Consider the following 24,686-nt stretch of genomic DNA (forward strand, 5'->3'; position numbering starts at 1 on the left):
TGGAGGACATTTTTTTGGAGGGCAAGTTCCATCACCTCAGAAGTCCTTACCTTTCACAAGAGTGTGTTTATCTGTGGGTGAAGATCGTGCCAGGACCCGTAGCTTGGGCCAAATCTTATCCAGTTGCTCTTGTTCCACCTGCAAGACAAAACCACAATCTCACCAATTGGCCTGGAACAGGAGCTTGAGAACTGCTTTCCTCTTTCCTCCTACCTGGAAGTTCTGAGAACTCACAAGTGACACTTGCTTATCTAAAGGCAAACTAATATAATTTCACAATCCAAGGGGTTGCGTCAGCCATTCATGTGGGTAAAAACCCATTCTGTCCATGTTAACATGGATCTCATATAAAGCATGAGAAGGTTGAGGTTGGATGGCCACCTATCATGGATGCTTCAGTTGAGATTCTTACATTGCAGGGGGTTGCATTAGATAACCCCCAAAGTCCTTTCCAACTCTACAATTCTCTGATTCTATCCTGAGCAAAACCAGCCAGCTTTCTGTATTTATAAGTGGCTGGAGTCAGCTCTGATGCAAAGCAGCAGGCTGTAGAAAATACCTGTAGTATTAAAAACAAGCATGGGCAGAGAAAAGCCCTCTCTATAGCTGCATTCTAGCCTTGCCAAGCCTGCACTTCAGAGCTAAGAGTTTCCTTCTCAGGAGCTTGAAAAAGCTCATTATTCCCCAGAGATCACAGAATGAATGTGTTACACAGAATGAGGCACGTTTCAGAAGCTGTCAAGCGGGGAGTGGCTCTCTAAATAAACTGACCGGGCCCCTGAGTGGCTTCTACCCCACCCTCTTCCCTCAATCCCTTATTCCTCTCACCTCTCCTTTCTCGTTGCGGATCAGCCGGTTGAATTCCTTCCCTTCCAAGCACAGGAAGTCCTCCCCAGGTAGCAAGATGCCACACTTGGTTGCAATGGCACGGGCTGTGTTGATGTTGTCACCTGTAACCATCCGGACGGTAATACCAGCGCGCTGGCACTTCAGGATTGCATCAGGCACCTGTAGGAAAGCCATGAGATAACAGAGTCAGGAAGCCGGGCATGCATGAGGCAGCGGGAAATCATGGATAAAGCCTGAAGAGGGAGCGGGGAGGGTGGGGAACAACAACTATAAACTAACAGGCAACTCATTACCTGAGTCTAGATCCTTATGTAGTCAAAATGATACATCTGTGCTCAGGAGGGAATCAGCAGGCTCAGGGTGAAAAACCCAGGTATGCAGAAGTAGGAAAAAATACTTGGGAAGAAACCTTAACTGTGGAAGCCCCACCACGTCAACAACATGGTAATTGTTTTAAGCAGGCTCAGTGGCCACAGAATGCAGACAGTGAGGGGGAATGGAAAACCAGGGGAGGGAGGAGATTGGAATGGAGTATCCTGAAAGACGGGCTAGTGGGTTGGCTGGAATGCTGAACAGGAACACTTCACTCTGCAACATTTTGTTCCAAGTTTCACTTGTGCTTTTATGTCCATACATTCCAGACAACACTGCAATGCAACTGCTCCAAACGTAGGTCATTAAAAAAAAGCAACAAATATTTGTTTAAAGATGTATCCCGTTCAAGTTATTTCCACTGGACTTTCAACAAAGTAACAGAAAAAGTTACACAGTTATCTTCAGATTTTGTCTCTTAAAAAGCAGCTCCTTTTGGCTGTAGTCTTGGGGAACATTCTCCCTGCCTTACAGGCCTCCTCCACCTGGCCTAGGAGGGCAGGGCGCTTGAATGGAACCTTGGGTTGGGGTATTACTTAGTGGAGCTTGTTGTTATTATTACCCCAATTATTTAAAATTGTTTTAACTTTATTTATTTTAACAATTTAAAATGGTTTTAACTTTAAATGACCTGATTGTGGATGATGAGGCTTCCAATTAGTTTCTGGACCCAATTCAAAGTGTTGGTTTTGACCTATAAACTCTAAACAGCTCAGGGCCGCAATGCCTCAAAGACCACCTCTCTCCATAGGAACCAATCTGGACCCTCCGATCATCATCCGAGGCCCTTCTTTGTGTGACTAAAAATAAGCGATTGCCTTCCACTTAGTCAAAAATAAAAGGAACTAAGAGGAAATTGCCATGAACTGCAAGCTGAAAGTGCTCTGATAAAGGGTTGTCTTTGTACCTTCGTACATGACAGATCCCCTACTGCTGGAACTGTACAAAACCTAAACGTAAGCTGTCATTTATTTGTTACTTGATTACATTTAGATCACAACCTTCCTCCCAAAGGAACCCAGGGTGGTCCATGCATGATGACCTTTCTCTCACACAAACATGCATTTCACTGTATGTAGGTACAAATCTGTGTGCTGAGAGTTAGAGCCAATTGTGGCTTCTCAGAAAATGCACGGTTCGTAGCCAGGCAACAAGTTTTTTTCTGAGCATTTTCTGGAATAGGCACAATTTCTTGCCTCTAGGGAGACATAAACTTGTTGCGCCACCCCCCCCCCAAATGACGCAGCATCGCTTGGGAACCTCTGGCGCCACAATGTGGGCAGGCGAGAGGGGTTTTTTTTACCACTCACCTGCTATGGGACAGGAAAGTAGTGGCGGGCCAGCCTCCCTCCTTGCCCTGCAGCACTGATTTCATTGCTGCATCCCTGCTCTAATAGGCTTTATCTTGTACCGAGCAAGCCTGAGCAGGGAGGGAGGGAGGGAGACATTACTAAGGCACCAGCAAATTGAATCACCGCCTCCAGAGCTACTGCACGCAGGGCATCTGCAAAGCCATTTCCAACCCCAGATAATTCAACATCTAATTAAGGAAAGACACGTGCAGGGGGCCAGCGCTGAAATGTAATCAAGAGGTAGGCCTGGGATGGTTGATTCTGTTAGGTCAGTTGTCTGCTTGTCACCACCATAGTAAGCTGTGAGAGAAAACAGTGTGTGGGAGGTGGGGAGAAGCAGGCCGAGGAGGCGGATGCTGGATGCTCAAAAACGTGTCCCTTCCCTCAGCAGCCTTCATTTCCCGTCAGAATCCCTGCAGTTGTTTCTGTGCGGAATTTGTAAATTAAAATTGCCTCATTCAGGATGAGGCAGGGTTCCTGGGCCCTTCTGTAATTGCTTGGAATACAGAATTAAGATATTTGCCACACCTCCCGTAGCACCCTGACTGGAAAAGCAGGGTGTGCCAAAATTCCCTCTTCCAGGCAATTCCTAACACAGCTGTCAACTTCTGCAACAACTGTACAGTAGGGTAGCATTTAACAGGTGCAGCTCCCCCCCCATTAATGTGACTCCGGGGAGGACAAAGCTGTACCTCATGACTTTCTCATTGCTCTGTAGCTGCCAGAATCTCACAGGGACCTTTTCTTCACACTACTAACCTTATTGAAAACACAGCATCCCAGCGGCTTCTGGGCTGTATCCAGAATTCTCTGTGCACTGGCACAACAGAGGATGGGCAAGTTTTGATGTCGAGCAAAAGAGGAATACAGCTGTGCTAGCAGAAATGTGCTGCATAATGAAGTATGCAATCTATTGTTCCACAAAGTTACCAGTAAACTGGTTACCCAGCCTCTTGCGCAACAACATTCTGCTGGTGCAAAATATTTTGCCATTGGAAAATGCATGCCACTAAGTGAGTTTAATTTAGCGCTACATTGGATTCAACCCACTGACTGTAAATGGGAAATACAGTTATCTTCAAACTCTGGCAGAGAGTGAGGCAGGACCGTGATGGCAGCAGTCAGAAAGTTTATGGGACTAAGGCACTTAAAAGCAGATGAGCAGGAGCAGATAAATAAGAAGCCAGGTCTGAAGTTCAGTAAATCAGGTGGACCCATAAGAAAGCAGTGCACAGGACTCAAGAAAAAGCAGAGCCATGGCAAAGATAGGAAGTGACAGCAGGAAAGAAGAGGGGGCGGAAAGGGCAAAGGAGTCCAATATACTGAAAGTCTGAATTGGTGATTAAAGTAACAGTGACAAATGGGGAAAAGTGGCAAGGTGGATGTTAGAGAAGAGGCCCAGTTTAAAAGTCACTGGTTTGCACAAGACCCATTCAAGGGAACAAGCATCAGAAGAGGAAACAAAGCTGGGTCTGAAGGAAATAAATCTTGAAAACAGCTGGGACCAAATGAGAGTCAACATGATGAAAGAATATGATTCAGGGGAAAGAAGTGATTTGTCTCCTCCTTGCGCTAGGTAAAAATCAAAGAGAGCCATGCTGGTACCTCCGGCCGAACAGGGTCCTCAATGCCAACCACAGTGATGCAGGTAAGGTCAGACAGGATCTCGTTTTCCGTATCCCAGTCAGGCTCAACTCCAGCAGGGAAATCCCGATAGGCCAGGCAAATGGTACGCAGCCCCTGACAAGCCATTGGCTCAATCACTTTCTTCACCATCTCATCCCGATCCTTCACCTTAAATATTCTGGATTCCCCATTCTTGTCCAAGATCTTTGTGCATCTGCATCAAAGGTAGGATGGGGAGAAACAGAAGGAATAATAAGCATATATTCCAGAAGCTGTATTCATGCAAGCAAGGGCAAAGAGCTTTAGGTACGTGGTCCAAAGGGATTGTGCCTTAGTGAGGCATGGATTACACACTATTTTACATACAGGAGTACATTATCTACTTTCTCCTTCCCAGAATAACAATGAGAAGAGTTGTGCTGGAAAGTCTGTACTGCTGCCCATTCCTAACTTGAGCCTTAACCTAGCTTTAACTTACAAGACTGTCCACAAACTAAGGGCCTGTTGAACTTCAGCAACTATATTAATGGGACAGAGATACCAAATACATTGTGATGCATATTTTGTTTGTGTAATAAGACACTTTCGTAGCCACCTGGAGAAGACCAAGAGGTCTACATCCATTTGCTGTAGAGGTTGGGGGGGGGAAACGGCTCTATTATTTTTATTATTTTATCTATTAAATTTATATCCCCACCCTTCCTCCCAAAGAAGCCTAGGGTAGCAAACAACAAGCGATAAAACAATAAATAAAACAATCCCAGTACAGATGTAGACAAGAAAGAAAGTGAGAGGTGTCTCATGTCTAGAGCAGAGCTGAGTCTTTCTCTTGGAGAATGCCCCCCCACCAGTGGACTGGACCATTGACTGGACAAGTTGGGATAAATAGAAGGGAATTGAGTAGGTGATTTTTAGGCATGCTTTGGGGACCTACAGAGTTTCCAGCACCTCATCCACAGCTACAGGACAATGTGGTGTAGTTTGTGTTGGACCAGGACCTGGGAGATCAGGATTCGAATCCCCACTCAGTCACTGGATGAACTTGGGCCAGCCATTGTCTCTTAGCCTACCTCACAGGGTTGTTGTGAGGAAAAATGAGGAAGGGGAAACCATGTATGCTGCTATCTTGAGCTCCTTGGAAGAAAGGTGGGATAGAAATCAAATAAATAAATAAATAGAATAGAACACAGGCCTCATTCTGCCCCTACATGCATGACTATCCTCTTTTTGAACACAGTGACTTTGACAGGCTATGAATGGGCAGCAGGTATGATCTTCAACGGTAAAAACATGGAAAGGAAATACCATTTTGTGGGCACAATAGGAGAGAGTGAATAACTGTTGGAAAGCAGTTTCTTTTATAACTAGCACGCATCGCTGAATATTCCTTAACCCATGAAACTACTTGAATCGTTAGTATCTTGCCACTTCAAAAACCCAGAGGAGGTTCAATGGTTAAGGACTCCACTTATGGCATACTGCTAGGCCGACATAAGCAGCAAAAAGGAAGAGACTATGAAATTATGCAATTGGGTTGGAATAAATGACTCTCATGGTCCCTCCCAACTCTACAGTTCTATGACTCCTTGCAGTGGCATGAGCGAGTAAGAGAGAACCTCTGTTACAAAAACCAAGGAAATATTAAAAAATAAGGCACCTATAAACTTGTGTTGAAATCCAAGTAATTAATGTGTAGCGTGGAACCACAGAGAAGATATCTCCTACTTCAAAACCCATGAGTTTGTTTGATCCTAAGTCAACCTTAATTCTGATGTTCCTTTGATGAAAATGGATACAGATATACGTGTTCTTTTTATTATTCCAGACTGCAGCACCGAATTAACCATTATGACAGGGATGCTCAGTTTTGAGTGTGAGTTTGGTACCTGCTTTATCCTTACCAGTATTTGTGACACTGGCCAACATTTAACACAGAGTAGTAAAGATGGGTGAAATGTGCCCATCTCAGTTTGGACTGGGCTGGGTTTTTTCAAGCTTTTTTAGCAAAAGAGAATTCTTGGAAAACAGTAGACCATCCTTACGATTCTGTGAAGCTCACCAAGACCTAGCATCTGGGAGAACCTCCATCATCGCCAACTTTCTTTCATCCTCCCCCTCCCTCGTTTGTTAAGATGGGCTGAACATAAGGAGGGAAAACAGCAGCCTAGATAGTTGACTCAAGCTTTTCTTCGAAGCTCAAACCAGACATGATGTCACTCACATAATTATCAGTTCTGTTAATGTGTGAGTGCTGCTTTTTTTAATCAAGTAAGTAGCAGGTGTAGGGGGGCTAATCTGAATCAGGATGCTAGTGTATGTGTATGTAGTGGTTAACCCTGGGGCCCTACTGCGGTCCTATTCTGAACCGAGACCTCCTACAGTTTCCAATGCAAAGAGGCCCCAGCTCCAATCTGGGACTGTTGTGGAGGAGAGGAGGGTTACCTTCTGAACTCTAATCTGGATTGGGTCCCCTGCTCTTGCTGTTTACTTTTAAAAAACCCATTCCTGTAACTGTTAATTGTGGGAATGAAATCATGCCTATTTTGGCTTTTAAATGTCCAGCTTTCTGCAATAAAGGCCCCTGAGTCTGCCTAGATATTCCATTGCCAGTGGGAACTCTGGGAACAGTGGTAAAGAAGGGAAATGGAAAACAACAAGAAGAAGAGTCCTGTAGAAGCTTAAAGACTAACAAATCTATTACAGCACAAGCTTTCCTGGATGACAGACTCTTTGCTGTTTCTTTGCACGCGCAGTTACCCTTCTGGAATATGGCAGAAAGAATCACCAGAGTCCCCAACAGAGCCATTAGGAGAGAAGTTAGTTACTTGCGCAGGAGGATCTCAGAGGCTCCTTTGCTGTACATGCGGAAGCTCCCATCTGGATTCTTCAGCACCGTGCTCATGGATTTGCGGACTGAGTTGAAGGTGTACACCTTGTAGAGTTTTTCCTCTGGCACCTCATTGCGGACAGCTTGATAATCCTGCTTCAGGTCCAGCACAAAACCCAGAAGCGCACATTCTGTCTTGTTTCCAACTTGACGTGGGAGGCCCCCTTCTTTCTCTGGTGGCTAGATTTCCCAAAACAAGTGTCAGGTGATAAACTAATGGCAAATCACATCTAAACAGCCATGGCCACTTGCACCCTATCTGAATCAGGGGACTGGTACGCACAGAACAGGAAGGGAAAGCCAGTGAGGCTTAGTGGGTACAGCACTGGACTTGGACCAGGGAGCTGTGGGTTCAAATCCCTACTCAGTCATGAAGCTGCCTGGGTGAACCTGATCTCGTTGCTGTCCTTGAGCGCAACCACCTCAGAGGGAGAATAAAATTGCAATGTGGGGATTGGGGGAGAGGATTAAATCAAATATAGGCAGCTATCATATGAAGAACCCTTTTGGATCAGAATTCCCCCTCTCCAGCCTGGCTGTGATCCTGGTAATTATCAGCCCCTTTAGCTCATGCTATTTGCATTAAACAAAAAACAAAAAACCATGCATGCTAATGCAAAGAGGAGTTAAACTTTCTGTCTGGTTTGGCCCTAAGTGGGAGCAGAGAGGCAACAATATGCAATGAAAAACATTTGGATTTGTCCATGGTGGGTTCCTGTCACTAGAAGAGAATTTCAGAGGTAAAAACGACGAAAATCCAAAGTGAGTTAGCTAGATGGCTGTTATTTTTATCTTTCAGAAGTCAAAGCCTTAATCTCTTTAGGCTTCAGTTTCTATCTGTGAGAAAGGGATATTAGCAGAATTTCCTTACCTGTCAGATTTGTGAAGCAGAGACCTCTTCTGATCTCAGACTGACTGGTGGGTATTCAGATTTCTCCTTGTCAGTCCCAGATCAGAGGAGCCAACTGCACAGCACTTCCCTACCTCACTGGAGAGCTTCGAAGGTTTATGTATATTAGACATTTCAAAAAGAGCTTCATATGCTATTTTCTTTCCAGACACGAAAATTACTTTCATGTTTGAGAAAAAAGTGCATTTTGTTAACACATGAAAGGCACGGTGTGCCTTTCATGCAAGCAGCCAATACATGTAACAGGGATCCAAGTCTGAGAACAGAGATCCCAGCAGACGTTGCTTTTCCCTACACAGAGATTAATCCTGTTGGAAGTGAGACCGACCGACCATAAGTTAGTGACAAATGTCCTGCTCTCCTCCCTACAAACCTACTGAGGCTCTTCTGTTCCTTGGTAAATATGCTGCAGATCAGTGTGACAGCTGATAGTGTTGGTTCAGATTCACCTAGGTAAAAGAACATTGATGGGGAGAGCATTTGCAGCAGAGGCTGTTGCATCCCTCCATCAAATTAAAAAGCAGGCACAGTCCACTGTGAGCTTGATGCAGCTTGTTCAAGCTCCTCCTCCTCTGTCCATCTGCCACTCAAAGAGCAAAGAACACACTTTGGGGTAGGGATGGGACAGCAGGTGATAGAGGGCTGCCTCAAAGATGAGAGAGCCCTGCCTGCCTCACTCCTTTCCCTGACTGTTTATAAAGTGAAGATGTTTATTTTATTTAGGAAGATTAATAAAACAGCTTTCTAAGCTCTCTTGTAAGACGATGCCAGCATGGTGAAGCTCACAGCATCTTTTCCCACTGTGGATCAGAGGGATTGCAGTTCAACCTCTGGGATCTTCAGGAGAAAATGGCACTGGTAGCATCATTACACAGAAAGCACCTTCACTTATCAGGAAGGAGAAGAAGCTTGGTTAGGCTCTCCTTTGACAGAGCTGCTTTCTCCATCTGTGGCCCCATCCTGGTTCCGAAAAGAGATCCCCCTCACCTCAGAAACATGGTTGTAGGCAGCAGAAGGAAGTGGGCATTTTCAAGCATTCTTGTGAACACTAAAGATATGCTTGAAGAGAACAGATTTAATTGTGGGACAAGCACAAGGATGCTTGTCCATCTTTTGGTTCTGTGGTGGAAGGAGAGAGCATGTGTGCATCGCTGCATGCGTGTTGCACACAGCCACAAATGGAAAGGAAAAGATAACACCAATGAAGTTCACAAGTGCCTGGGCTTGTGCATGGAGTGCCTGCTGCACACTATGCTTTATACACGTGGGGAAGAAGTGTGTGTGCACCAATCCTTCCACCACAGAATGGCAATCTTCAGGTGGATGAAAGGTCCTACTAAACTCCTCTCCTTGGTGAACTAGATGAAGGGTGGCAATGCTAGCTCCTTCACAAAGCCAGGACTTACCAAGATTTTAGAGGTGTAAGCAGAATTTATTGCAACGCCGTTGATGATGAGGTCCAGAGTCTTGGGCAGGATGGCGTCTGGGTCAGGGATCTGTCTGTAGTGGGTGTCCCCCACATAAGCTTGGACCACAGTCATACGGTTCATGGTGAGAGTACCTGTCTTGTCTGAGCAGATAGCAGTGGCGTTGCCCATTGTCTCGCAAGCATCCAAGTGCCTAACCAGATTGTTATCTTTCATCATTTTCTGTGCAAGGGAAACACAGGAATCACTAAGAAGGGTTACGGAGACTCAGTGGCAAAGAGGCCAACTAATGCAAGATGCTGTCCTCTTTCTGCATGGCCTGCAAAATGGAGCTGTTCTGACAGGCCTTTGGTTGGGGCCCAGTCTGACCCCTCTCTCTTTTTGTTATAATACCCAGTATGTAAGTGGCCTCCCTAACCCTTTCCACCAGCTCATATAAGATCAGCACAAACAGTTGGGCCTGGTGAGCACTCAATGCTCCCATCCCCTATAATTATAGTTATAATCCATGGGTTGCCATCTGATTTTATTCTGCTCCAAATTTTATTTTAAGCTGTGTTTTAATTGATTGTGTGATTTATGTTTTTAATGTATCATACTTTGATGTTAGCCTCCCTGAGCCCGGTCCTGGCCAGGGAGGGCGGTGTATAAATGAAATTTATTATTATTATTATTAAGCATGAAAGAAATCAAAGTAGGGGAGAGGAAACAAATCCTGCAAATCTGCCTCTTTGGGAAATAGTTGTAACTAAACAACCTCGCAGTGATGTGCCGAACAATATTATTCTTAAATGCCACATTAGAGTACAAATGAGAGAGAGATGAACAGACCTCACATCTATCTTAGTTTCTATCTAAGCATTTGGTGTAAGAAGTGGAGGCCGGCTTGAGTTGAGGTCTTTAAGCAGAGGCTTGACATCCATATGTCAGGAGTGCTCTGATGGTGTTTCCTGCTTGGCAGGGGGTTGGACTCGATGGCCCTTGTGGTCTCTTCCAACTCTATGATTCTATGATTCTATGAGTACTGTATTTTTTGCTCCATAAGGCGCACCTGGCCATAAGGCACACCTACTTTTTTGGGGGGGGGGATTCAAGGAAAAAAAAAATTAAAGGGAGCGCTGAGCAGAGCCTGTATGCATCCCAGGCTCTGCTCAGTGCTCCCTTTCATGAGCCACGAAGAGCGTGTGTGCGGCGCTTGAAGGCTTTTCCCTGAGGAGCCACACACACACTCCGCACACCTCTTTAAAGGGAGCACGGCTCTTGCAGGAGGTGGGGGAAGGGAGAGGGCCTTGCTCTCTCCCTTCCCCCACCTCCTGCAAGAGCTGCGCGCTCTTTAAAGGGATAGCTGTGCAAAGCCTCCCCAAGGCTTGTGGGGCTGGTGTGGGGAATCCCGGCTCCCCCCCCCCCCCGCCCAGCCCCAGGGACCACACATTCACTTCATAAGATGCACAGACATTTCCCCTTAGATTTTAAGAGGGGAAAAATTGCGTCTTATGTAGCGAAAAATACAGTAAATGTGCTTCTTATTTTAACACTGTAAAACTGTAAAACTCCAACTCCAAGTGCTTCTAGCCACTCCTTTCATGCACTCCAAAGAAAAAGGCACCTTACTCTCCACTTCCTTGCACAATAAATCTGTTGTGGCAAATCCAGATCTAGCCTTTCCCCCTAAAACTGAAGAAAGCAACCCAACCTCCAGATCCAGCCCCGCCCTGTCTCCCCCAACCTGGCAGCCAATATCAGGTCCAAAATCTCTTCTGGCTTCCAGCCTCTCACCTTCACAGAGTAGGCCAAAGAGATGGTTACAGCCAGAGGCAAGCCTTCAGGCACAGCTACCACGAGCACAGTGACACCAATGATGAAGAACTTGACAAAATACTGGATGTAGATGGGGGTGCAGTCAGCCAGCCATTGCCTTCCTTGAATCCCGAAGGTGTCAATCACAAAATACAGCACCAGGATAATGACTGTGATGGCTGACATAATCAGTCCTGAGGAGGAGGAACAGGAACAGAAAGAGAAGGCAGGTGAGGGCAGACCACCAGAAGATCATAGAGTTGGCTGGACCACAGTGATAATTTTATAGTTGCCAACCTGGACTGAGGGGTACTAATCAAAGCTTACTGATTTCAGGTCTCACATTGGAGAGAACTGAAATGCACCAGTTAACTTGCACAAGAGCACCTCCTCTCTGTGTCATCTCTCTCCTCCAAGAGGTGTAGAGACTACAACAGAGGTCAGTGTGGGGTGCTTGGTTCCCAATGTCAAGCATCACCGTCACTTAGCAAGAGGGAGAGATACAGGGTGCTCAGTGTAGGGGCACGAACAGCTGCAAACCCAATCTGACCCTTCTGCCATCGCCTCAGCACCAGGCTGAGCTCCCTACACCTTACACTCCCCCCTCTCAGTAAGCAGCAGCAACAGCCAGTATCAGGAAGGCAGGGGCGCATGCAAAGTCACTCCCGTCAGTCACTGCCACATGTTACCAATGAGACAATTTTGCCCCGCCTTTGAACTCGTTACTCAGGATGAAGCTTCTTTTCTTGGCCTTGTAGTTGCAGAGAAATGGTTAGCATTGCTTGTGCCTGCATCTGCTCTGAGAGCAATTTGCTCAAAGGCAAACAAAAAGGAACAGTCTCTCTAGTGAATTTTATTCATTCAATCTTCCTATTCTCCCCCTTTTTTTGAAAAAGTCATGAATCAGGATTTTTCAAAACACTTGGGTTAGCAGGGCTGGCAGGGAGGAAGTCTTGGTTATTTTGGCCAATTGGGGTGCAGTGTCAACTGGAATCTCAGCTGGACCTAGGAAATAGGAAGCTGTCTTCTACTGAGTCAGACCATTGGTAAACTTCTAGCATAGCACAGTCTACACTGACTGGAAGTGACACTCCAGGGTTTCAGGGCAAGAGTCTCCCCGCAGAGGCTGGGAGCAAAGTCTTATCTGCAGAAGCTGGGGATTGAACCTGAGACCTTTTGCATGCTCTACCACTAAGCTATGGCCCTTCCCGTAAGCACTACATGCAAATGATTTTAACAAAACCCAAACAGTATGTATTTTCTTCCTTTACAGAAAAGCTGCTTTGGGAGTTGGAAATTCGGAGCATAGAGGCTGCTCCTGTTTCTCTGCCATAAATGGTTCCTCCTAAAACCAGCTTTCCTCCAAACAATTTCTTATAAAGGTCTTTGGGGTGTTGTACATGTTTGCACTTAGGCCCTAAGGCAACAAATTTAATCAAGAACCATTCTGACATCATTCTGATATGGATCTTTGTACAGTTACAGTGGGAAGGAGGCCACCACACTTTAAAAGAACAAGGAAAATTAAACCCAGCCAGAACTTTAATTCATCTGGCCCAATATTATTTCCTCTGACAGTCAACAATTCTTCGAATTCCCAGGCAGCTACCTGAGACCCTTCAGCTAGAAATGGTAGGACTGAATTCGGAACCTTCCATGTACAATGTGTTCACATTACCAGTGAGGAAGCAACAGAGAACGTGGCATTCATACAGATGTTTTCAGATTTAATCTCTGATTTTCCACTTAAAAGAATTGCAGATAGCAAGGAGAGAAAAGACCCTGGGGAGGTGTTGCCAATCAGAATAAATACTGAGTATGGGGTTGGGTTGACAGAGCAATCCTATTTACACCTACTCATAAGTAAGTTCTGCTGGCTTCATTCTGGTATGATCCTATTTAAGGGCTTGCCCACACTTCTGCTTGTCCCGTGCCTAGAAAACATGAGTCTGAGCGGTTTTTTGCCTGGCCCATACTTTTTAGGCATGGTCAAAGTGGATTTCCCCTTGTCCTGCTCCTTTTACAGGGAAAACCAACTCTCTAGTGCTAAATTGGAGCAAATGTCAATTCAGAGAAAACCTGAATTGCCATTTGCTCCAATTGAGCAATAAAGAGTGGTTTTCCCCAGGGGAAAGCAGTGGGACAAGAAGAAATATGGATAAGAAGAGTTTGGATTTGATATCCCACTTTATCACTACCTGAAGGAGTCTCAAAGTGGCTAACCTTCTCCTTCCCCTTCCTCCCCCACAACAAACACTCTATGAGGTCAGTGGGGCTGAGAGACTTCAAAGAAGTGTGACTGGCCCAAGGTCACCCAGCAGCTGCATGTGGAGGAGCGGGGACGCGAACCCGGTTCCCCAGATTACGAGACTACTGCTCTTAACCACTACACCACACGCCCTAAATGCACACAGGATTGCAGCCTAAGTCAGATTTTGAACACTTGAGTGGAATTGCACTTGACTTCTTTCATGCTTGATTTGGATCTGCCTTCCTTGCCCATGCACAACAAACAAACTAGGGAGACAGCCTTGAAAGACGGCCAAATCCTGCCTCTATTGACATGCTCACCTGCTTTTCCAATCTGAACTGCCAAACGGGTGAGTTTCCCCTGCAACACTGACTTTTCCTTCTTTGGGACCTTCACCTTCTTCTTCTCCTCCTTCTCTTCGTTTTCCACCCCTTCTTGGCTTTTCAGTGGCTGGATCTCCAGGGCCACACCATCTTGAGTTTTTGCTGGATCCAGGACGAAACAAACAGTGGCCGAATGAGTGGGAAGAACAGCTGAGAAACACTTTAGGTGCAACAGAAAGAGAAGGAAGGACGGCACAGAGAGGGAGAGAGAATCCCAGTGCACAGGAACCCCAACAACAGACACAGACACTTGGTAAACCTAGACATCCAGGGAGCCCTGTTCCACATCCCTCCGGAACAGATGACTGAAGCAGGTGGCAAAAAAATCCCCCCTCCCAAAGGCCAATACATTTCAACATCTCAGATGACTACACCTGGAAGGAAGGACAGCCTTGCTAGGAAGGCACAGGAGGCACAACTCTGGGGATCTGTTTCCCAGATCGGCTTGCTGATTTGCTGCATGTCCCTGTGCAAGGCATCTCCTCCATGAGCATTTCTGTAAGATGGAGTTATTGGTACTTACCTCACTGAGGTAGCAAGGTGGAAGCAGTGCAAAACCTAACCTGTGAACAGCTATTATACTCAGACTCCCATGGCATGACTAAAGTCCTCTGCTCCTCAGCAGAGGCTGGTACTGGCTATTTTAGAGGCAAGTGCAAGCATCCAGGAGCGCAGATGGACAAAGTGCAAGGAACCTCTGTCCAGGCTCTGGGATGGTTTACAGCTGAAGAACTCAAAAGAGTTCAGCAAGTGATCCGAGCTGCTTGATAGTTAATATTTGCAGGAGGTTCTCCTTATAGAACAGCAGATAAGATTAGCTCTTATTTTAAATCATCACCTGAATAATTGATACAAAACTAGAATTGTTTTTAGCTGGAAAATCTTTCCTCTGATCAGATCCCTTTCATTGATCATTTTAAGGCCTCTGGGAGCTAGTCTTTTTCACTGTACATAACACAACAATTGTGGAGTTGTTGGGTGGGGAGGGAAAGAGGAAGGTTAATTATGAGGGGGCAAGGACTGAGTCAACTAATAGGAAGGGAATCTGTTAGTCTGTTTCCCACCTGTCACTTTTGTGGTCTAGACCACAATGTCTTTGGAACCTCTCCAAAATACAAGAGGCAGATCCTCAACTGGTGCATATCAGCACAACTGCAGCAATCTGTGTCACCTTCCAGAGGCAAGGATTCAATCCCTAAAATCCCTGAAATAAACAAAACAGTTCCCCCCACCTTTTTTCTATTCCCAAAGTGATGCGGGTTCAGATGAATGTGTATGTGGCTGCTTTGTAACTGATCTGCACAGTTAGGATTGAAGGACATGATGGGGGAGTGGGGGCCAATCCCAAAATAACCCAAGAGTTCAGATCAGAAGGAGGGAAAACTCAAAACTGTTGAGAAAAAAGGAAGAGAAAGAGAAAGGAGAAGGTATAGGAAGAGGGAGAACAGACAGGTGCAGAAATGGGCTTCTTCACCATAGCCTGGAAAGAACAGGGGGTGAAACATATCAGAGAATAGACACTCACTTTGATTCAAAAGGCCATGAGAAGAACAGAGTGTAATGACCAGGTGTGCTGGACCCACCTCAGGCCCCTGATTAAAAAGTAAAGATTTAGGGGTTTGGAGCAGAATGAGATAATAATTGGGGTGATCCTGGGCATTTATGCAGCTTAGCACAATTCCACCAAGCTAAAATATTGTGGGATCCCACAGGATAAGAAGCTGCAATTTCATTTTCAGCACAACCTCACAAATTTAACTGTGGAGGAAAAAAGGGCTTTCTTATGTTCCTTGACACTTTTTGCATTTTTGTTTACATCTTGCGTACAGCAGCCTATCCTTTCTTCATGAAGAAATGAACAATTTTTGAAACTTAGGGACTGGAGAAAAATATGTATGACTAAAACCCTGTCAGCCCTGAAATGCAATGCTCAGCTAGCAGGGGGTGCTGCAACGCCAGATATGGGAAGCTGCCCAGCAAGGATGGAAGTGGTGGGTGGTTAGCACTATGTTAATCATTACACCCTCTTCTAGAACAACAAGGCGAGATCCCGCCGTAGCAACAAAGAGCACAGACTCATGGGAAGAAGGAAGGAGGAATGCTCAGTAGTTAGTGTGGTGCTGGTTCAAAGGATGGAGAGGCTGGTTACCTTTGTTGCGATTTTCGGGGGCTCCGGGTTTTTTACCTGTTCAGACAAAGAGAGAAAGGGTGGAGCACTGAGCACACGGTTTGTGACATCGATGTCCCTGTTGGTGGACACCCGTATGCGGGGGCTCAGTGCTCTCTTGGGGAGGCTGTCGGACATGGGAGGAAAGCTATGCACGACACAGCTGCCACCTGGGCTGAGCACCATCACAACAGGGCTGGAGAAGTCCAACGTTCCTCACAACTAAAAAGGCCACTGCAAATCCCCACCTTCCAGCTTTCGCCTTCTCTCTAATGGAAGCAGCAAGCAGCTGCAGAAACAAGCATCACTTCGAATCAATGGAACTAGCCTTGGGACTAATGGATATCGGGGGAATGATGGTGGGGTTTGGTTCAGGTCCCTGCAACAACAAATGGGGAAGCTTATCCTTGGACTTCCATTCCATGTGGAATTTCTAATCTAGAGACTCCCAAACTCTGGTGCATCAGGCCCTCCCTGCCTCCCAAACCCAAATAAAACATCTTCAAAAGCATTAATATAAGGAACCTCTTTGGCTGCTCAGGTTACATTCCAGAGCAGCTGCCAAATGCTAAATAAAATTCTTTGCTACTCCACTTTCTTCAGGAAGGAGATCTTTGTATAATGGAAGAGCAGTACAGAGCTTGCCCAGAACTGTTCCTACTGAGGAATGAATCATATTGGGAGAGTTGCAGATTGACTCCAATCCTCTCTACAGGACAGTTCATAAACAGTGCTAACAGAAGCAGGCAATTAGAATTCATAATATGCCACAGCCATATAAGTCCATGGCCCACAGTGGGATGTAAACCTGCAAAGATCAGAGGGAGCATCCCCTCCAGCAAAGCAGCTTTGCATCATTTTCTTATGGATTTCAGTCTGCCCTCAGCAGACCTGAATAAAGTTTGGCATGCGGATTTTGCCAGATGCAGCCCTTTTAGTTGAGAGTAATTAATCCAGAATAACTACCACACCCTGATTTCCTACCAACCAGTCAATTTATGAACTTAAAAGAATAGGAAAAATCCATCCTTTTACCACTTATTCACTGCCCCAGTTTGTAAGTATGGAACAGCGGTTCAAAAAAGGAAAAAGGAAAAAAGAGTGCGTTGGGGCAATAAATCTGCATTAAGTGACTAACAGCACACAACCCTACACACACACACACACACACACACTCATGCATAGGTTCCATGGAATTTGATGGGATTTGCACATACATAATTATACAGCCAGACTGAGTGAGGAGTGGAATGGTTATCCTGATGGTAATGTTTTGATTTTTAAATGTTCAGGATTCTTTATTTGTATTTTTTCCCCCCAGAAGAGAGAGAGAACCCCACCTCCGCCAACATGACTACTTTCTTTATGCAACTAGGGCACATACTGAATAATATTGCTCAGTATATTTGGGTGGGCTGGGCGGGGGAAGGGGGTCTGTTTTTACTATGGCCGATTAACTGGTTTGCTTGATTCCCCAGCAACGGTTTCTGCAGAGCTCTGTGGGTGTAGAAGCTCTACTAAGCCTTGGGGGTGCGGCTCAATTCATTTTGCATCCTCCAGGTACTAAATGATGTTTTTTGGTGAAGCTAGTAGCTACTACTGCAGGTATTTCAATTTCTTCCAGTTCCGAATTTCCAAAAGGTTAGGAAGAAGAGGCAACTCTTGTGCGTATGAATGCACACACACCTGACTCTCCAACCCAGCTTCATCGATATATTTTATTTTTAGTTCAAGACAACAAAACAAAATTCCCTGGAGAGACAGTGTTGACTCCCATCTGGCTACTGGGAGAACAACAGTCTCTTCTCTGCTTCACTCTGTCCCTGTCTGTTTAATGCTTCCGACATTGGCTGTCCATTAGTATTGTTTCAGTGGGGAGGATGCTGGCGATCCCACTGCATGGCTTGTCGGGTTGAGTTAAAAGTACAGGTGCCACTTCTGCTAACTGCAGTGAGCAAGTCAGACCTGTGGGCAAGGTTCTGTTCGTGTAAATGACATGCCAACATGTTTCGGTGGAAAGTGAGAAAGCATCAAAGCCTTTTTTGGAAACCAAACCTACTGTGAAGAACTGGGTGTGAATTAGATTGGCTTATGTGCCAGCATAGTCAAATGCACGCTGACCTGCTCTGATTCAAATTGACTGCTTTGCTATAAACCAGCTCTGATCATGCTTAGCATTTGAAGTACTGGTGTAGAGCCAGCCCTTATCATGCTTAAGATTATGAAATCAATGGTTAGTTAGGACTGTCTGGACCCAAGCTACTATGGTCCAGTTTGAGTTTATTTTTCTGAAAAATTAGACTAAGAATGACATACCCCACAGTCATCTAGTCTAACCCCCTGCAATGCAGGAATCTTTTGCCCAACATGGGGCTCGAACCCCCAACTCTTGAGATTAAGAGTCTCATATTCTGCCAACTGAGCTATCCCTTGGTCTTTCTGGGGATGAACAAGTTAACAAATGTATTTGTAAAATGCTACAGAATGTATTCCTTATTACTAATTTCAGTGATAACATGCTCCAAGCAGTGTTCTTCCATCTCTGGTTCCCCACTAGATGCTGTTGGACTCTTAGCCAATGGTTAGGGACAATTAGCATTGTAGTCCAAAAATGTTTAGGGACCCAAGGTTGGAAAATACTGCTCTAGTGGACCATGGGCACCAACCTGCACTGGTAGCTGGTAGAAAGAACAGAATTCTTTCACAAGACACCTCTCCCAATCAAGTTATCCATGAATGATGGCAGAACATATGCATCCTACTGTTCCCTCTATTCCAACTTCAGTAAGGCAGGGGCTTCATAATTTCAGATTACAACAAAAAACAGAGGAGAAATATGTACTTGGTGGCAACGTCTTAGGGACAAGGAGTTTGGGGAGGACTTTGATCATTCCAATGATGTGTCAACTTCCCTTTCAGGGTTTAGAGAACATGAGGAAAATTCTACTTGATCACACTAAGAGTTCTAAAAGAGAACTCAGACATATGTTTTTGGGAAGCTCAGAAGCAACAATCCTCTGTCCCATTGCTTAACTCCAGCACTGGGTATTCAGAGGTGTAATGCTATCATGACTAAATAGCCATTGATAGACTATTGACTTGTCTTTATCCTAACTAAACTCATTCTCTAAGTGCCTAACCTTATACAGCCAAAACCGCACCATCCACACACAACAGCGAGGTATCAGCAGACTTGGAGGTTTTTAGATGTGGAACGTTCTCCCAACAGAGATTCAGCAGGCATCTTCCAACTTTTAAGCACCTGCTGAAAATTTTTCTTTTCTGCCAGGCCTATCAAGGCGATACGGTACTTCCACAATGGTTATAGATGCCTGTTTTTAACATGTTAATGTTTTTATTCTATGATATTATGTTTCATGTTTCTATTCTGTAAATTGCTTTGATCTTTTTATGATAAAGTGGTATATAAATATTTCTTATAAATAAATAGCCCTGCGCAAACTGAACATTCTCAATTCCCATGGAATACTGACTGTTGGCATGGGGGGATGGAACTGGATGTTTGAGAGAATGTCATGGCTGGCTGGTTGCTGCCCTATTTGTTCCACTCCATGCTGCAACGTTTTGTTGAAATTCCCATGTGTCCCTTTTAAGAAAGCTAACTCTGCCAGCTTAAGAAGGTAGCTCAGTGGAGCAAATCCGTGTATTGTTTCTAAAACTAGTTATGGATAGTAGGCCCCAAGGAATCCTGTCCCCACCAACCCCACCCCAACTTTTCAACTTTACTGAGCGGCAGCTGAATAGGAAACAAGAAGTTGTTGCTGGAAATTCACTAGCCTCTTTCATTGGCAATGCCTGTACCGGCTACATCTTGAGTTCACAGCATTGGACGCAGAACTCCCAACATCTCCTCCTCCTAAAACTCACAGGGTTTCAGTTCAGACACTCACACAAAGGGGAGCATGTGTTCCACTCCAGCCACCAAGTGTCAATACACCTAAGGAACTCTCAGATGATGCTTCCCACAAAAGCCTGGCTCCAGAATCTTCTTACCTTTCTTGACCTTCTTCTCCTCTTCCCCTTCTCCAGCACCCAGTAGAGTAAAAATGATTCCAGTTTGTGAGTTGATACCCACAGCCGAGACCATCATTCGACCAGAGCCCTCCATCACATGAGTCCCTGTTGAAAAGAGAAGGCAAAATGTGGAGAAAGGCAACCAGGAGGAATGGAGAAAGCACAATGAATTCTGCGAGAAAGTGCAGAGAAAAATAGAAGATGGAGCCTCATTTCTAGGTTCACTTGCGATTTCCAGAGCTTCATGTGTGCGCTGGCTTTGCCATTCATTTCATGTGTGCCCTGGTGTCAGGGAATGGCTTCTCCATTAATTTCAATGAAAGGGGCAGCAAAGCATATGCAAATAAGTGCATGCACAGAGCTGGCCTCTCTGGTAAGAAGGAATGGGGAAGCTCTTTCAGATGTGAACTCCATGAGCCAATGAGAGCCCACGTGCCCACAACAGATAGCTGGATAAGGGCAACTCAGTTCTTGAGCTACCCTTGCTTTTTCCTTCCATAGATCCCCATGCCGAAGAAAGGCATCAGGGATGTTACACAGAATGAATTATTTTGTTGGGCGACGAATGGAGCGTCATACTCCAGCACACATCACCATGTGCTTACTGAGAATGAAACAGGAGGAAGAAGCCTGTTATGCTGGCAGTTCAAAGTGTGCATGCTCCTCCAGCAGAGGATCAATCTTTAGGCCTGTCAACATAGCACCTCATTGCTCAGAGTGAAAGAGGATAATCCTGTCTATAATGTCCTAGAGCATCACAACATAACTTCTCTATCACAGAAAAGCTTATGGAATCTCCACTAAGGATGGCCAGCAGGGCATGGATAATTACAAGCAGATGCCCCCAGGATAAAAAGAACTCAAGCACAACACCAAATGGGCTGGAGTTCAACTTATTGTCCCTAATGTATACCAGGATCCGAGTTGGCAATCATGACAGACTTACCAGAAAGCAGCATGGGGTCTTTATCCAGAGATTTCTTCACTTGGTCTGACTCCCCAGTCAGAGAGCTCTCATCAATTTTCAGATCATTGCCTTGGATCAGGATCCCGTCTGCTGGCAACAAATCACCTGGAAGAAGCAAAAATCAACATACTCTCAAGAGTTTCCAGCTATTCTCCACCAAACCTGAAGTGACTCCATTTTCACTAATTTCTGAGATCCAAAATCTTGAAAGGGGAGATACACCAAACTTGCATTTCTACAGAAAGACAGGTTATGGGGTTGGTGTGATGCTTGCAGGAAAGAAAGTTCAGAACAGATATAGACAGTATGCGGGTTTTCAGGCAGGCTAATAACTGGGATGCGTTAATATGAATCTGAAGGAATCTGATGTTTTCATCTTCAACCTTATTTTTTGGCTCAGAAATCTTATTTGCACAACTACTGAATACCCATGAGTGACCTCAGTGCTGGGTTCTTCATACTACACAGCCGTTTCCCTCCTCACTTCTTTCTAGAAATGCCCATCTTCCAATTCTGTTGGTCAGAAATAGGAGGGAGAGTTAAGGAGAAAGAGGGCTAATGGATTTTTGGTGTATTGTTGGAAGAAGGGCATTTCTCTGACCAACTCTATAATACACCAAAAATCCATTAGCCCTCTTTCTCCTTAACTTACTGTTAGATTCCCCATCCCTGCCGTTTGCCCATAATATCTTCCCACATCATTTTTCACCTCCTACACCATACCAACACAACACTGCCCCAGCTGCTCTCATAACTTTCAGGCCTATCACACCCACCTCTATCCTCGGGAATGAAGTTCTCTGATGGATAAGAGACATTTCCACTGCCAGTGCAGAACATTCACATAGCTCAGGGATAATAACGAATGACAAAAACACCGTGACATATGGAAAGAAGGAGCAGATTGTCCGGCCAGTTACCGTATTTCACTCACCATACTTGATCTGAGCAATATCCCCCACCACAATCTCAGCCACGGGGATTTGGATAACCTGCCCCTTCCGGATGACCGTGAACTTCTGTTCCTGTTCGATCCGACTCTGGAGACCCCGGAACTGCTTCTCTTTGCTCCAGTCATTGAAGGCCGTGACCAGCACCACAATAAAGACCGAGAAGAGGATGGCTGCCCCTTCAATCCATCCAGCTTGAGCCTCACCTTCATCCTCTACGCCAGCTGCTGCTTGCCCACACACTGCCATGGGATGACAGAGAGAGAGAGAGAGAGAGAGAGAGAATGTTTTCAGTAACAAACTTACTTTTACAGCCACTCTTTGCCAGTTGCCCTTCACAAAAAACCATAAAACAGAATTATTTGTTTGTGACACTAGCATAATACTTGCTACCTGCCCATATTATGATGAGCAGGTAGTGAGACGAGGGAAGTAATAATGTTCTCCAAACCATTAATACAAAATAAGGAAGGAACTAGTCTGGGGATTTTTTTGTAACAAGTGCCCTTGGTGAGTCCCTTTGAAAGCAGAGGAAGGCACATTGCACTAGAAGCTCAGAATGACAAAGAGTCGAAAAGGGAGGAATAATTTTTATCCACATAATAAAGGTCACTACATAGCATATTAACACATTTTCAAAAGCATAAGTCTAAAACCCTCTACACACTGACCAAAAGTGAATCCTGCTGGACACAGCAGGACTTACTTCTGAGGGAAAATGTGTTAAGATTGGGCCTGGAGCCTTGTAGCTGGACAGTGGCAAGGAAAGTCTGTGCACAGTTGATGGAAAACTCCTATTCATTGAAGGAGACATGCTCAGGGACAGCCCATTCACAAGGCATTAAATGTCTTGATGACACCGACCAAGGACATTTAAGAAACATAAAATAACAAAAGTACCACTTGCTCTTTTCTCAATGTCATTCTGGCCCTATTTATTGCCCTTTACTCAGCTATTCCAAACCACCTTGGCTCACAGGTTCAACATTACTCTGTCTCTGAAAGGTCATACCCATACAAAACGATTAGGAAAAATGGTTTCCTCTCTTGGTTTGACTTGTTACCCCACAAAGCTGTCCCACCCCCAAATTCAGGGGAAACAAGGAAAAGTCCACAAACCAAAGCAAACTGTCAGAAGGTACCACAATGGTTCTCTCTGACCCCCCCAAACCCCAAAGCCATCCCCAACACACACCTTAACTTCTCTCCTCTCCATCCTTCCCATCTTAGGGAAGCAGTAAACAACTGTACCTAGTATCCTAGATCAGTGTTTCCCAACCTTGGGCCTCCAGCTGTTTTTGGACTACAACTCCCATGATCTCTAGCTAGCAAGACCAGTGGTCAGGGATGATGGGAATTGTAGTTCAAAAACAGCTGGAGGCCCAAGGTTGAGAAACACTGTCCTAGATCATGAAGACTGTAATTTCCATGCAGCTGAAAACATGTGAAGGGTCTCAGATGAAAACCTTTGGTGGAATTCAGTGTCGTGTTGATACAATTGTGCCACCAGCACAAGCATTTTTGCTTGCCCGGTGCGGTGATCTCCCCTTCCCACACCCACCCACACTGTTCTAGGGGTTCTCCTGACCCCATTACAGCAGATTTGGGAGAGGCGTGGGCTGTCTGGGAGGGGCACCCTCTTGTGCTACCAGGAATCTCTGTGCTGGCTTCCACTAGCCTACCATATTGCTTAAATCTGGCTCTCTGTGTTCGCAGTGACTTCAGATGTGAAGGCTCTATCATTAATGATTGCCTGTTTGTAAGAGCGGATCACTTGATGTTGCTATCACCAAGTAATGAATACGCAAGCATGAGCCAGCCCCTGGGATCTTAAAGTTGGAAGGGACTACTGAGCTATCAGGTTTAGCATCTGCCTGCAAGGCAGAACCAGAAATGGCTGTGGTTCTTTGAAGCTCCCTAAGATACTTGCTAGCAATCCGCCCTGCTTCTTTTGGGATGCAGGCTGAGAGCCATTCTTGTTTAGACAAGGTTTTTTAATATCCCTTAGGACTCGGGTTTTAGCTGGTTTATCTAATGCTTTTGAGGTTGCTATATTTTAACTATGTTTATTACTGCTTTATGTGTATTCTACCATGTTGGAAGCCACCCTGATTTTAAGATGGGTGAGATACAAATAAAAATAAAATCAAGTTACCCATATGTCAGAAGCAGTGCCAAAAGATGACAGCAGGTGCCTGCAAAGTGGATGGCTCCAGATAATTCAGGCAAGTACCCAGATGTTATAGGGTGGGGCAGAAACCTCCCCAGGGCCACCAGCTAATCCAGTTTGGGGAAGATTTTTCCCCCAAGCCCAAATACAGCTCACAGCAATTACACTGTGTATACATCTGCAACTACACTGGAAAAATCTGGGAATATTTTATTTATTAAGTTGTTGTTTTTTACTCCTTTCCGCTTAAAGTAGCACTCATAGCAGCTTACACTTAAAATTGCAATATAAAACCCTTCAAACTATATAAAAACAATAGCCTAACCCAGCTCAACCCAAATGCAACAGCTGTAACACCAGACGATAATAAAAATGGGTGAAGAGGACAGTGTTTGCTGTCATATAAAAGAAACTGATGATGGTGACAGGTGAATTTGTCTGGGAAGGGAATTGCACCTCGGGAGCGTCACTACCCAAAACTACTTTCAGGTGGCACTGTTTACAATGGCTTTCGCTAATTAAACAGAATTAATTTTGAGTGTG

At 45.1% G+C, this 24,686-nt stretch overlaps 1 protein-coding gene across 8 annotated transcripts in view; it reads right to left on the minus strand.

Moving 5' to 3' along the window:
• ATP2B4 (ATPase plasma membrane Ca2+ transporting 4) overlaps positions 1-24,686 on the minus strand; it is a 162,828-nt gene that overhangs the window by 27,174 nt on the left and 110,968 nt on the right. For 6 of the 8 annotated variants that reach the window (XM_081865326.1, XM_081865333.1, XM_081865328.1 and 3 more), the window contains exons 4-14: positions 21,958-22,215; positions 21,003-21,128; positions 20,036-20,161; positions 16,004-16,039; positions 13,792-13,956; positions 11,200-11,414; positions 9,403-9,645; positions 7,025-7,266; positions 4,179-4,413; positions 829-1,008; positions 51-138 (exon numbers count right to left, since the gene is read on the minus strand). In XM_081865326.1, the coding sequence (XP_081721452.1) occupies positions 51-138; positions 829-1,008; positions 4,179-4,413; positions 7,025-7,266; positions 9,403-9,645; positions 11,200-11,414; positions 13,792-13,956; positions 16,004-16,039; positions 20,036-20,161; positions 21,003-21,128; positions 21,958-22,215 (1,914 nt within the window). The remainder of the gene's footprint in view (positions 1-50; positions 139-828; positions 1,009-4,178; positions 4,414-7,024; positions 7,267-9,402; positions 9,646-11,199; positions 11,415-13,791; positions 13,957-16,003; positions 16,040-20,035; positions 20,162-21,002; positions 21,129-21,957; positions 22,216-24,686) is intronic. The other 2 variants (XM_081865330.1, XM_081865332.1) reach the window with 1 other exon arrangement.

The sequence above is a fragment of the Podarcis erhardii genome (genome assembly GCF_964252035.2).
Source record: "Podarcis erhardii genome assembly, chromosome: 6".
NCBI lineage: Eukaryota > Metazoa > Chordata > Lepidosauria > Squamata > Lacertidae > Podarcis > Podarcis erhardii.